The sequence below is a fragment of the Terrapene carolina genome, unplaced genomic scaffold, assembly GCF_002925995.2.
Source record: "Terrapene carolina triunguis isolate 2854851 unplaced genomic scaffold, T_m_triunguis-2.0 Scaffold633, whole genome shotgun sequence".
Classification (NCBI taxonomy): Eukaryota; Metazoa; Chordata; order Testudines; family Emydidae; genus Terrapene; species Terrapene triunguis.
Genome location: NW_020664984.1, coordinates 1,813,457 through 1,827,414, shown reverse-complemented (window position 1 = coordinate 1,827,414; position 13,958 = coordinate 1,813,457). Strand labels below are relative to the sequence as shown.

Sequence of the window (13,958 nt, the reverse complement as noted above, 5' to 3'; positions counted from 1 at the left end):
GGAGACAGCATGGCAGACAGAGACACACACCCTGTGTCTGTGAGAAAGAGAGAGATGTGCATTGCCCCTTTAAGTATGCTGACCCCACTCTAAGTACATTGCCTTTAAAAAAATCAGGAAGTTGAGACAGCAGCTGCGGCCAGCAAGCTCTCTCGGTCCTGAGCCCTCCTGTCCCCACCCTGCTCTATATGGAGAAGGGGTAAGCAGGGGACAGGAGTAGGGGGGATGGGGATACCCTGAAATTAGCCCCCCGCTTTCCCCCTCCCTTGCACAGCAAGCAGGAGGCTCCGGGGAGCAGCTCCAAGGCAGAGGGCAGGAGCAGTACATGGCAGTGGGGGGAGGGACAGCTGAATTACCGGCAATTGGTAGCCTGCTGGGCGGCTGCTGCACAGGGAACTTAAGGGAGCGGGGAGCTGATGGGGGGCTGCTAGTCCACCCTGGTTCCAAGCCCCCACCTGCTAGCTGCAACGGGCTGCTCTTCCTGCAAGCAGTGGACAAAGCAGGCGGCTGCCAAACAACGTTATAAGGGAACATTGCACAACTTTAAACAAGCATGTTCCCTAATTGATCAGCAACGTAACAACGAAACAATGTTAACCGGGACGACTTTAAGTGAGGAGTTACTCTATTACAAATCAGTGTCAGAATGCTATCAGTGTACATTTTACTAATGATTGCTGCTCAGATGGATATAAATGCATGCTGCGATTTATATTCAATCTTGGTTGATGAAATTTCTCCAGCATATTCCATCTTTTCAGGGGCAGCAGCCTTATCTTCTTTTCACTCAAATTTGGGCCATTTTTTGGAAGACTTACTAGACTGTAGTTTGCAGTAGTAACAAACTCGTTTTTTAAGCCACAGGAATAGAGGCTGAATGATTACACCACCAAACATCCTTTCCTGAGCGAGGCAAGGAGTGAGATATCAAAGAACTATAATCAAGAGGATTACAACATCTGCATAATTCAATCAGAACTGGCCTATTCATCTCACTATAGCAGCAAGTTGACATCCACAGTGCACAAAACATGTTTACTCTCTTGAACTCACTGCTTGCGAAATTTGCAAGCAGTGCACAATAACTGTTCAGTCTTTAGAATGCCTGCACTAGTGACACAGCAAGGTTTATGGGCGCAGTAAAATATGACTCTCCTCTTAAATGCTTAGGAAGCACAAACCGCACTTTTCCTGTTTTGGCTCCTAAAAAGAATTGTCAGAAAGATCAACATTTCCTTTTTTTTGTGCCATTCAATAACACAGCGCACACATATTTCGAGAATGTGTATATAAAAAGAATACCTACCCTACAATTTGATTAAAATACTTCCTGTAGCCGTCTAAAGTTTCGTGCTGCAACAAAGAAAAGTGAACAAAGTTTAAAACAAAGAAGGGCAGTAAAATTGGAAACAAATAAGAGACCACACACATGCAACAATATGTGCAGAGATAATGTGCTGCTCCTTTATTAGGCAAAGCATCTTTGATCACTAAAGCTATTAGACAGTCATACCATATTTGAGGGGGGCTGAAGCACCAGTCTAGCCTGTTTTCTTCTCTGTTTCCTGTAGTAGTTCTCAAAGGTTTCTCTGGCACCCTGAAAAACAGATCAAATGAAGTCAAGTTCCTGGCCTTAGAGTTAACCCCAATCACCTCCACATAAAACTGCTGCTTTTACATGTTAAAAGTTGATTTACACCATTTTTTTCTGACCTCGGTGTCAACATTCCTTTAAAAAGCTTGATTCAAATACCAGTTTGTCCTGGATATTTATATAGGTAACTATTTTGGCATAAGTATTTCTGAAGAATCCTGCTGTGTTCACAGACACACAGACGTCCAACACTACTGTGCAGCATTTCTGTGTGCATTGATGTCTGCATAGCACACTTACTGTACTGCAGTGCAAATAATAGAATGTCAGGGTTGGAAGGGACCTCAGGAGGTCATCTAGTCCAACCCCCTGCTCAAAAATCCCCAAACAGATTTTTACCCCAGTTCCCTAAATGGCCCCCTCAAGGATTAAACTCACAACCCAGGGTTTAGCAGGCCAATGCTCAAACCACTGAGCTATCCCTCCCCACAATAGTTCTATCAGATTTTGCACACTTAAAAAAACCTAGGCATGGTGGAAAATGAAACCATTTCAAGAGAGAACAAGCAAACATTTTGTGAGAAGGAACAAACAACGCTGGAGAAAGGTTAGAGACACTTATAAGGCCCTCACCACCATTATATCTGAGCACCCGCAGTAAAACCCAGACCTACAAATAAATCTAGGACTAGAGCTCTGGTCCTACAGTTCTATAAACACAGGCCTCTCCCACCTGACACAAAGGAAGCTACCTCAGTTAAGCTACACAGGGTGAGTGGTTTCCCCTTCACTAGGGAACTTAAGGCATTTCTATTTTTTTATCATTTGGTGACTGCTTCGTCTTGGGCATCTTGTCCACATCCAGGAGTGTGGCCATCCAGTCAGCCTAATAAACTTCTGAGCATCCTCAAAATCCACCTTATTGAGGCATCAAGACATCCAAATTCTGCCCAGGTTATGTGGCTACTGCGGCACCTTATTGTTTTATCCCTCAGTATTCCTACCTTACTCTGTTACCACCCTCCTCTCCCCACCTTCTTACTGTTTCACATCTGAAATTGGATTATAAAATCTTTAGGGCAGGGACAGTGTCTCAATTTGCACTTTAAAGACCAAACTTTTTTTTTTCAGATGCTGCACAAAACAAATAAAAACGACTCCTAAGTATTTTTAGTCTGCTCCATGCACAACAAGAGACTTGGGTCTTTTTTGTTTAAATGGAGAAAGTGAATTAAAAAGCCCAACAATTGTTGCTATACTTCCCACACATAAACCTCCTCCACCTATTATTGTACAAACAGAGGCTGAGTTAACAGCCCCTTTATTAGAAGGTGCTCAGGAAATTTCTGCCGTTAATATTTCTAGCAGTGCAGTCACACACACTCCCCTCCTTTGTGTGTAGATTACGGAGCTCCAGCAGTTTAGGTAAAATGTATTTCACTGAGTGGCCCCTCCAGATATAGTCACCCATGTGCTCTGTGTACCTAGATCTTGGAACACCGTTTTTTCACGTTTGTAACATTGGCTCTCTTTGTTAGAACATATGCAATGCCTTTGTCCTTACTGAAGGTCAAAAGGCAAATTCAGACTTGGTATAAGCTAATTCAGACCTGGCTTAAGCTATGGCAAATCCCCTGAAGTCAATCAAGTCGTTCCACTTTGTACCAGGGCTGAAATTGGTTTTAAGTCAACAGCAAGTTTGACATTTTAAAAAGAAGCATTAGGAGCCAGAAGCTGTTTAAGAATAGCCTTTCCCATGTCCCTCCCTATCTCGCTTCTGACATTACGGCCATCTGACCCCTCATCGTATCAGCTGGGGTGGGAGAACAGGATTGCAAGTCAGGGATTCACAGACTTTAAGGCCAGAGGGGACCATCATCATCATCTGGTGTCTGACCTTTTGCATAATACAGGCCAGAGAACTTAACCAAGTAACTTCTGCCTGCATGAAGTTGACAGCTTCTGGTTGAACTTTTAGAAAGACACCCTTAACACCCAGCACCTTCCTGCAAGGTCTCAGACCCCCCCCTTCCACCTCAACCAAGCTCCTTTGTGAGGATCAAAGCCATTTCTCCGCAGGCAGACTCCCAGTTTGACGATTCCTGCTTGTTATGTCATCAGTGTTAGAAACACCAGCTTCATAGTCGCAAGTGGAAAGAAACTACGGCAGGGAAACTCCAAAACTCAGTGTAAACTTGAGCAACTTTTTTACAATGGAATTTTCCCTTAGAAAGGCACCATCTGGGGATTTAATAGTACTAGCCTCCTTCTTAGGAACCGCAAATGGTGCCCCCACCTAGAGCGCTAAAAATCTTCAGACTTTTTAGCCCCGACTTGCATAATAAATACATTTACATTTGTCAGGCAATTGTTGCTATCCACTTCCTCTGACCTCCTGGTGACTGGGATGATAGTATTGAGACCAAGATTCTTGTCCCAGCTCCGCCACTGATTTGCCCCGCCACTTTAGGCATGTCATTTAACTTTTCTATGTCTCTGTTTCCACAATCTCGATTAGTGGCATAATAATGTTTAACTGCCTTACAAGGGGTGTTTGTGATGTGAAAAAGTTTGAGACCCTTGACAAGTGCAAATTATGGTCTTCTAAATGAAGAATCTTTGAAACAATTTCTACACCTCTCTGCATTTCCCCTATGCCATGCAGCAATTCAATGGCTATTATTCAATCACTTTTCAAGACCAAACCTCTCAACGATACCTTCATTATGGCCAGAGTTAGGTTCCTCTCCACTCCCCACAAATATGGCGCTTGTCTTTTTTTCTGTTGAATTTAGGGCTGCTGAAAGGTGCAGGACTGATGCTCCCTACTAACCCACATGACAAACAAAGCACCATCGGTAATAACATTAGCTCCTCCACACCACAGCCTCCAATGTGTCTTAGAGGTTGTCTAACTCATTCACCCCTTGGCTACTTTGCTGACACTGCCAATATGGGTGCAAATTAATACCTGATGTAGCAGTGGCTTATACGATTAGGATTTTGTTGACTAGGAACTGGCTTGAAATGACCAACCCAATTGGCCAAACTTAAATTTATTCATTCCAATAATAATTCATTCCAATTGGCCAAACTTAAATTAAAAAAAAAAAAGCTGTCATTACCAACATGGTCTGGATTTGAACTTATGGCCAAGAGTAGTGGTTAAAGGCTCTGTATCCCATTCCATTTCTATGACCCATTCTAGTCCTTTCACTTTTATTCTTATACAGAAATATACAGTCAGAAATGCAGAATCATGATCCTCAGATTACAATGTTCATTAGGACAAAATTTATTCCAGCTCATTTTAAGTTTCCTTTGCTAACCTCTCAACAGTTGTTTTATATCATCTCATTTTACATCTCTGCCCCATCTATGGGCCTTGCCAGGCTCAATTCTTTTAACAGAAGGTCCTGAATTGGCACAATGGGTGGTACAGACTCAGCTACACGACCACATCAATCATCCTCAGACCACTGCAAGACGAAGGCCCCCTTCAGTAAGATAATTGTCTATCTTGCTAAATGGTTAGGCAGGAACTTTTCCACAAACAACTAAAACAGGCTGTTGGCAAGAGAAAGTCTGCCTCTCTACTGACTACCTCCAAGGGTGAACCTACCAAAACTCACCTCTGACAGCATCATTCAGATTCTTGATTGAAACCACTCAGACTAACACGGAGCAGTCTCCTGTTAACACTGAATTCACAGAGCAAGCTCACACTAAATTCTAGTTTTTCCTTCCTGGAAAAATGTTTAGAAAAGCAACCTCAACTGACTGGGTGAGTTCCAGCAGTGTACAGCACCCTCTGGGAAGTGCAAACAGATGAGGTTAGGTGCAATCTTCAATGCGGAAGGGAACACACGGGATTTCTTCAGTCACTGAAACCAGCCACTGCGATTGCTTTATACAGAATCTTTTGAGAGTCAATTGGTGGTTAATTTCCAATTATTTCCTGTACACAGAGGTTGCCATCTCACCAAACAATGTAGGTGAGATTTTGAGGTGACCTCAAGGGCTTAATGGAGTCTTCAAATGCAAGTCACTAGGAGCACAACAGCAATTTGAAACTGGTCAAACATTTTAATGAGTAACTTATAGAAGAACTTAATCCACAATGAAGTTTCTGCTAGGAATGAGCCCCCAACCATTCAGTTAAAATAAGGCACACTTTTACTCATCCCTCAAGATGCACAGCTAAGAACTCTCCTTTTCCATACATTCCAAGGGAAAAGATGAGGAAAAGTCCCAGATATTGCCCTTATCCTCTCCTACCATTCCCCCAGCCACCTGTTCAAGTGCGCGTCTTCCATCTTCCTGGCATCCCATACCCCTTTTTGGTCAAGTCACATAGTGACTCCCACAATCTCTCTGCTACCTCTGACAAGGTCGCACTCTCATTGTGTGTGCTCTAGGGCATGTAATACACCTTGGGGCACTACCCTTCGAACATGCTACCTAGGCAATGGGGCTTTGCACAGAAGGTGCCTTTGGTGTAGAACCTCGCTGCAGGAGAGCACTAAGGAAAGCCTACCGCACTCAAAAGCCATCAGTGCAACCAAGCATCTGACTTTCCCCAACCCAGTGTTTGAAAGCTAAATTGCCAGCTTTGTTTTTTTAAATGTTTTCTATTTGTCTTTTATAAATCCTCTGCCCATCAGCAATTATTTTATAAAATAAAATAAGGGGGGGGGGGGCAGAGCTGTTTGTTGAAAATGAAATATTTGAGGCAGCTTTATAATGTTCCCACCCTTTCCTTCCAAAGTAAGCAGAGGTTAAGACTGATAAATGCTTTCCCTTTGGAAATCACTCCAGAGAGACTATGTGTAGAAGTGTTATTGCTTGACTTTAAAACCGAGTATTGAGACTTGGGGCTATATCATAAACTAGCCTCTCCATTTTTGAATGAAACCTCTTTATCCCCCGCAAACTTCTATACTTAGGATACTTCAGAAAGCAAATGCCTCCATGTTTCAATCTATCAAATGGCTTGAGTCCCAGATTTGAAAGGACTGGAGGGGAAGAAACAAAGTATTTGGAAGACATTAAATTTGAACAGAGATCCTAGAGATCAGAAACAGACAAGACATGCTGGTTCATCCCACTGATCTCACAGTCAATTCCAAATTGTTCGCTACAGAACCTAGTCCAGTCTATTTTTAAACGTCCCAAGTAATGTGAACTAAGAGATTATTCCAAAGCATAAACCCAGCTCTCTCAGGAAGTCTTTCCTGATATTCCTGATATGAGTCAGCAGTGTGCCCTTGTTGCCAAGAAGGCTAATGGCATATTGGGCTGCATTAGTAGGAGCACTGCCAGCAGATCGAGGGAAGTGATTATTCCCCTCTATTCAGCACTGGTGAGGCCACATCTGGAGTATTGAGTCCAGTTTTGGGCCCCCCACTACAGAAAAGGTGTGAACAAATTGGAGAGAGTCCAGCAGAGGGCAACAAAAATGATCAAGGGGCGGAGGCACATGACTTATGAGGAGAGGCTGAGGGAATTGGTCTTATTTAGTCTGCAGAAGAGAAGAATGAGGGGGGATTTGATAGCTGCTTTCAACTACCTGAAGGGGGGTTCCAAAGAGGATGGAGATCGGCTGTTCTCAGTGGTGGCAGATGACAGAACAAGGAGCAATGGTCTCAAGTTGCAGTGGGGGAGGTCTGGGTTGGATATTAGGAAAAAATTATTTCACTAGGAGGGTGGTGAAGCACTGGAATGGGTTACCTAGGGAGGTGGTGGAATCTCCATCCTTAGAGATTTTTAAGTCGGCTTGACAAAGCCCTGGCTGGGATGATTTAGTTGGGGTTGGTCCTGCTTTGAGAAGGGGGTTGGACTAGATGACCTGAAGTCTCTTCCAACCCTAATCTTCTATAATCCCACCAACATTTTTCCCCTTTCTTAAATTCATCCCATTCTCTTAATAATATTCCCCTGTACATCCCTACACAGTTTCTCATTCCTTTTTTCATTCTGCACTCCCCAAATATTAGGAAGTGTGTTTTTCCTGTGTTGTTGCTTTGCTAAACTATACATCACTGACCCACTCATGTTGTCCAGCCACCCTTCCTATCGCTTTCACACTCATCTGAGCTTTTCTACAGATGGTCTCTGTGTCTTCTTGTCAGTCACAAATGTTCCCAACTTCTTTCTAGTCATATTCATGGCCAAAAGGGACCACTGTGATCATTTAGTCTGACCTGCTGTATATCACAGGCCAGAGAACTTCCCCACAATAATTCCTAGAGCACATCCTTTAGAAAAACATTGAATCTTAATTTTAAAATTGCCAGCGATAGCAAATCCATCATAAACCGTGGTAAATTGTTCCATTGATTAATTACCTTCACAATTAAAACTTTACACACCTTATTTCCAGTTTGAATTTGTCTAGCTTTAATTTCCAGCCATCGGATCGTGTTGTACATTTCTCGGCTAGACTGAAGAGCCAATTAGCAAGTATATGTTCTCCAAGTAGGTCCTTATAGACTGATCAAGTCAGCCCTTAATATTCTCTTTGATTGAGTTTCTTGAGGCTATCATTGTAAGGCTTGTTTCTAACCCTTTAATCATTCTCATGGCTCTTCTCTGAACCCTCTCCAATTTATCACCATCCTTTCTGAATTGTGGGCATCACAATGGGACATAGTATTTCAGCAGTGGTCATACCAATGCCAAATACAGAGGTAAAATAACCTCTCTACTCCTGCTTGAGATTCCCCCATTTGTGCATCCCAGGGTCGCATTAGCCCTTTTGGCCACAGCGATGCACTGGGAGCTCGTGTTCAGCTGATTATCCACTACGGCCCCCAAATCTTTGTCAGAGTTACAGTTTCCCAGGACAGAATCCCCCATCCTGTAAGTATGAGCCACATTCTTTGTTCCTAGATACATACATTTACATTTAGCTATATTAAAACGCACACTGTTTGCTTGTGCCCAGCGTACCAGGCAATTCAGATTGCTCTGCATCAGTGACCTGTCTTCTTCATTATTTACCTGGCCTGCAAATGTTTCTAAAAGCAGCTGTTTCACTCTGCATAAATTCAATACTCAATAACTAGTACATTAGGCATATCTGTAAAATCTATTCATCTCTTTTTTTAAAAATAGAAAAAGACAAATATTAATGGCCTAACAAAACAGAAGTCACATTGAAAATATTATCTTCACACCCGAAACATCTTGAATCAACTAGCAGCTACAACTGGACAGAGAGAGAGAGAAAAAGAGAGAGTGAGGTTTCCAAGGTATGTTTCAGAGGATCTGCAACTCACTATGAAAACTTTCCTCCAAAGCAGACTATTGTCTGTGCAAATGTTTTTTTATATCTCAGTGCCTGTCTCTGGGGTAGACAGTCCCCAGAAAAGAGGGGAAAAAACCACACGTGCTTGCTCATTTATTTAGATTTATTTGATTGGAACAGATTTCTCTCCCTCTCTGCCCCCCACCATTCAAGCAGGCAGCCAAAGATTCAAAATTACAGTCACAAACTGCACATTTATTCTAATCACTGGTCCAGGAAAAGCCATCAATAACACCATATGTTTTATAAAATTACTGGGCAGAACTTTATTTTTCAAATTAGCTTTGGAGCATCCAGTTCACAAACTTGGCAATGAGCTCCAGATAATTAAACTTGTTGATGATCACCACATCGGCTGCCATAAGGGAAAATGAAATATAATCACACGAAGGCAGATGCAAGATTTAAGGAACCAAAAAAAGCTATAGCTAAGGGGTAGCAGAGGTGAAAGTGCATCCAGTTATGAATTACATGAGGATAGTTACAGTAAGTTTCATGTTTTTACTTTAATATATATTTGCATCTAATTTATTTTTCCTGCCATTTCAAATAATTAATGCACTGCTCTAATTTCTAAGAAGGTTCACAACTACATGCCTAAGCAAAGTGTATTGTGGATCCAAAACATGCTGAACATGTCATGTCTCACTAGGATAACCAAGAGGTTTAAGTGGTGTTAACCCTGAAACAGAAAACCGTCCAATGTACAGAATGTACTAATCATTTAAGAGCTGTGTAAAACATGGTAGTGACAACACTTTGCACGGATGCAGGGATTGTCAGCTGAGACACTCCAAGCATTTTACAAGTATTTTTTTAATCCTCATATCACCTTTAATGTCCGCAGAGACCAGGTAGGACTTCTGTAAGATCTCACGCAAAAGAGTCAAAGTAAATGGCAGAGTTTGCTATTTATCCACCTCAGAAGTGGGAGGGCTGGGTTAGTCATGCTGGGATTTGAACCTAGAGTTACGAGGAGTCGAGGTATTTCAAACTAAAAGATTTAGCACAGACTTCCTACCTACTATAGTCAATTAGTGCTTGATTCTGTAGTTGCTCCCCAAGCACAACTGCTATAAACATTGATAAGAATTGTATCTATGGAGTGGCTACAGAATTAGCCCTCTAGTCATTTGGAAGAACCTAGGTTTCCAGTCCAAAGGAGCACCCTTAATTTATAGCACTGGGAATCCTCTATCCACAGCTCATCTCATTCTAAATACCGCAGCTTTGGTTTAAAGTAAACAGGTTAACAATCAACTTGATCTTCCACTCATCAGTGATAATCCTGAGTTAAAGCACGCTCCCATCTGGATTTATGGGTGTATTAGTATTTGCTACCGTTTGACCCAGCCTTTTCTTAAATTTACTCTTGGCATTCACTGGCTTTTTGATCCTTGTTAGACTTTGTTCCATGGTGATTTTCAGTTACACAGACTTTCCCCCTGCTTCATTTTCTCTGAGAGACTAACACAGCATCTCAACACAAACAAAAGTGAGATCAGCTCCATCGTTACAAAATCCACTCTGAGCTTTACAAAAACTGTTCACAAAGTAAGTAAGTAAGGGGATTTTTGTACTTATGGAGACCCGCCTTCAAATTGCCTAAAGTCACAGGTAGAAATTAACTGGGTGATCTGAAGTTGAGGAACATTCTTGCAAATTCTCTGTGCACAAAGCTAATACCAAAGGCCACAGCAGTTCCACGAACAACAAACTTGCAGGATTGGGATCAAATGCCCTGATCATTTTTAGTCATTTACGATCCCAGAGCACTCTGAGAGTTGGTGATGCCAGGGCCTTGGTCAAACTCCAGTGCTGGAGATTATATTCGGCCAACCTAAACTCCTCCACCAGTTTTAACTAGATACGGTATACATTTCCTTCTCTACCCCCTCAAGTAGTGTTGCTGTGCATTATTAACTATCACCTTCGCCTGGCTGAAAAGACCTCCCCGGATAGTTTGCATCTTATTTTAATTCATGTGTTTGACTGCCAATGGTGCATTTGGTACCATATAAATATTAAACCCGGGGAATTGCAGACAAGTCTGCTTAACTTTAGTACCCGGCAAGATAATGGAGCAAATAACAACGGTGCATATCAATTAGCAAACACCTAGCAGATAATAAGGTGATAAGTAACAGTGAGCATGGATTTTGCAAGAACAAATCACGTCAAACCAACCTATTAGCTTTCTTTGACAGGATAACAAGCCTTGTGAATGGGGGGAGAGGGGGAGTGGTAGATGTAGGAAGGCTTTGGATACTGCCTCACAAGACCTTCATAAACAAACTAGGGAAACACAACCTAGATGGAGGTACTATAAGGTGGGTGTATAACTGGTTGGAAAACCATTCCCAGAGAGCAATCATCAGTGGTTCACAGTCAAGCTGGAAGGGCATATCAAGTGTGGTCCTGCAGGGACCGGTTCTGGGTCTGGTTCTGTTCAATATCTTCATCAATGATTTAGATAATGGCATAGAAAGTACACTTATAAAATTTGCTGACCATACCAATCTGGGCAGGGTTGCAAATACTTTGGAGGATAGGATTAAAATTCAAAATGATGTGAAAAAAGTGGAGAAATGGTCTGAAGTAAACAGGATGCAATTCAATAAGGACAAATGCAAAGTACTCCACTTAGGATTGCCGTTGCACACATACAAAATGGGAAATGACTGCCTAGGAAGGAGTACTGTGGAAAGGGATCTGAGGGTCATAGTGAATCACAAGCTAAATCTGAGTCAACAGGGTAACACTGTTGCAAAAAAAGCAAACATCATTCTGGGATGTGTTAGCAGGAATGTTATAAGCAAAACACGAGAAGTAATTCTTCCCTTCTACTCCGCGCTGATTAGGTCTCAACTGGAGTAGTGTCCCGTTCTGGGCGCCACATCTCAGTAAAGATGTGGACAAATTGGAGAAAGTTCAGAGAAGATCAACAAAAATGGTTAAAGGTCTAGAAAACATGACCTGTGAGGGAAGACTGAAAAAATTGGGTTTGTTTAGTCTGGAAAAGAGGGGACATGATAACAGTTTTCAAGTACATAAAAGGTTGTTACAAGGAGGAGAGAGAAAAATTATTCTCCTTAACCTCTGAGGATAGGAGAAGCAGCAATGGGCTTAAATTGAAGTAAGGGTGGTTTAGGTTGGACATTAGGAAAAACTTCCTGGCAGGGTGGTTAAACACTGGAATAAATTGCCCAGGGAGGTTGTGGAATCTCCATCATTAGAGATTTTTAAGAGCTGGTTAGACAAACACCTGTCAGGGATGGTCTAGATAATACTTAGTCCTGACATGAGTGCAGGGGACTGGACTAGATGATCTCTCAAGGTCCCTTCCAGTCCGATGATTCTGTTTAACAGAGACACAGGGTCCAAGTATGCTCACACTCCTGTTTCACCCCACCGTAATGTCATTGTCTTTAATGGAGTTACTCTGAATTTACACTGGTATAAGCAAAATCAGAATCAGAACCATAGTCCCTGCCCCAAAGGGCTGTAACAAACTACAGTAGATAACTATTAGCTCAGTCACAAGGAAAACCATTCAGGCATAATGTGCCTTGTCTCAGTGCCTGTTTGAGATAGTGCAGAAATTTTAGAATCTTGCAAACACCATCCCCAAAAGACTTTGTAGAGCGTGGTGAGTTTTAAGGAAAGGTTTGAAGGAAGTGATGGTCACTTGGCACATAAGAAGAGGAAAACTGCTAGAAGCATAAGGGGAACCATGAAATAAATTGCAAAGAAGTTGGTAAGGTGCTTGGAGACCCCTCAAAACGAGAATAAATCATTAGTGACTGAGGGACACAAGGAAACAAGTCTCCAATCCAGCAGAGCATTTAAGCGCACACTGCTTAACTTTAAATACAAATATTCCATTAATTCAATAGGATTGTGTGTGTGTTTAAAATTAAGCATATGATGAAGTGCTTTGCTGGACTGGAGCTCAAAAGAAGGCTTCTGCCCAGCTCAGATAGCAGCACAGTATGGGTTCGTTTCTTTACATTAAAGAATGAGCATCATTTTGATGGTGACAACAAAAGGTAAAGCAAAGAGGGAAAAAAATACAGTGGCTACTGTTTCTGAGGTGAACCATCCGCTTTGATATTTACAGAACTACATACACTCACAAGTGGCCGTACTAATTTCTACATGCCTGGCACAACTGAAAACCAGGTACTGATGACAAGAGCAGAGGATTGTCACATTTCCATTCTCCCATCACACTCTTGTCCTGAGCCCTCCAGTCTAAAGAGAGCCAGTCTCCTTGGTCACGCAGCTGACTCTCTGCCTCGTAGTGTTTTGTGCAAGTCGGTTTGTTGAGGTTTTATTTATTTAATTCCTCTCTTCTTCCAGAAGGTCCATATTGTGCACTGGACACTGCATAGGTAAACATCTCCTCCTGCTTGTAGCTCCTTCTATATACACTCAATACTTGTTCAATTATTTCCTCTTGTCCCCCACCAACTCAATGTCGCACAAGCCAGACTAGATAGTATCCACTTTCAGACCCTACCAACCCAGGCCAGATTCAAACAGATGACTTAGTGGGGAAGAATGCTGTATCCCATTTCCAGTCCCCTGTATCAGTCACTTCCCACCCATTTCAACTCCTTGACTTTATTTCATTTTTTAAACTAGTTTTAAGCAAGGTACAGATTGAAGTACGTTCCCTGGAATCTGGCCTCTATGGTCAAAGGCGACATATGACAGTGCTAATCAGGAGAGCAGCAGGTAGCAGTTAAACACACAGCTTGTTGCTGCCAGTCAGCTGGAGGTGGTCTGAGTTGATTGGCCTGCCTCTCCTGGAAGGAAGATCAAGTACTTTGAAGAGAAGCTTCTTCCCATCCTTCTCCAGATGGGGCTGCAAAGCTCTGGCAGACCCGGAAAAAAGCTTTAATTCACCTGTGGTTTCAAGCATACACGTGTGCACGTGGGATGCATGTGTTGGACTGAATTTCCAGCCGTTTTTCTACAAAGAGATGAAGATGCACAAGAAGTTTCTCTTGTCTGGAAGGAAGTTAGCCTCACAGCAACTATTGGCAGTAG

At 42.3% G+C, this 13,958-nt stretch overlaps 1 protein-coding gene across 1 annotated transcript in view; it reads right to left on the bottom strand.

Annotated features, from left to right (window-relative positions):
• EXOC6B (exocyst complex component 6B) overlaps window positions 1-13,958 on the bottom strand; it is a 326,512-nt gene that overhangs the window by 89,646 nt on the left and 222,908 nt on the right. Inside the window, exons 9-10 of the mRNA XM_026659543.1 lie at window positions 1,514-1,597; window positions 1,307-1,353 (exon numbers count right to left, since the gene is read on the bottom strand). Coding sequence (XP_026515328.1) covers window positions 1,307-1,353; window positions 1,514-1,597 — 131 coding nt within the window. The remainder of the gene's footprint in view (window positions 1-1,306; window positions 1,354-1,513; window positions 1,598-13,958) is intronic.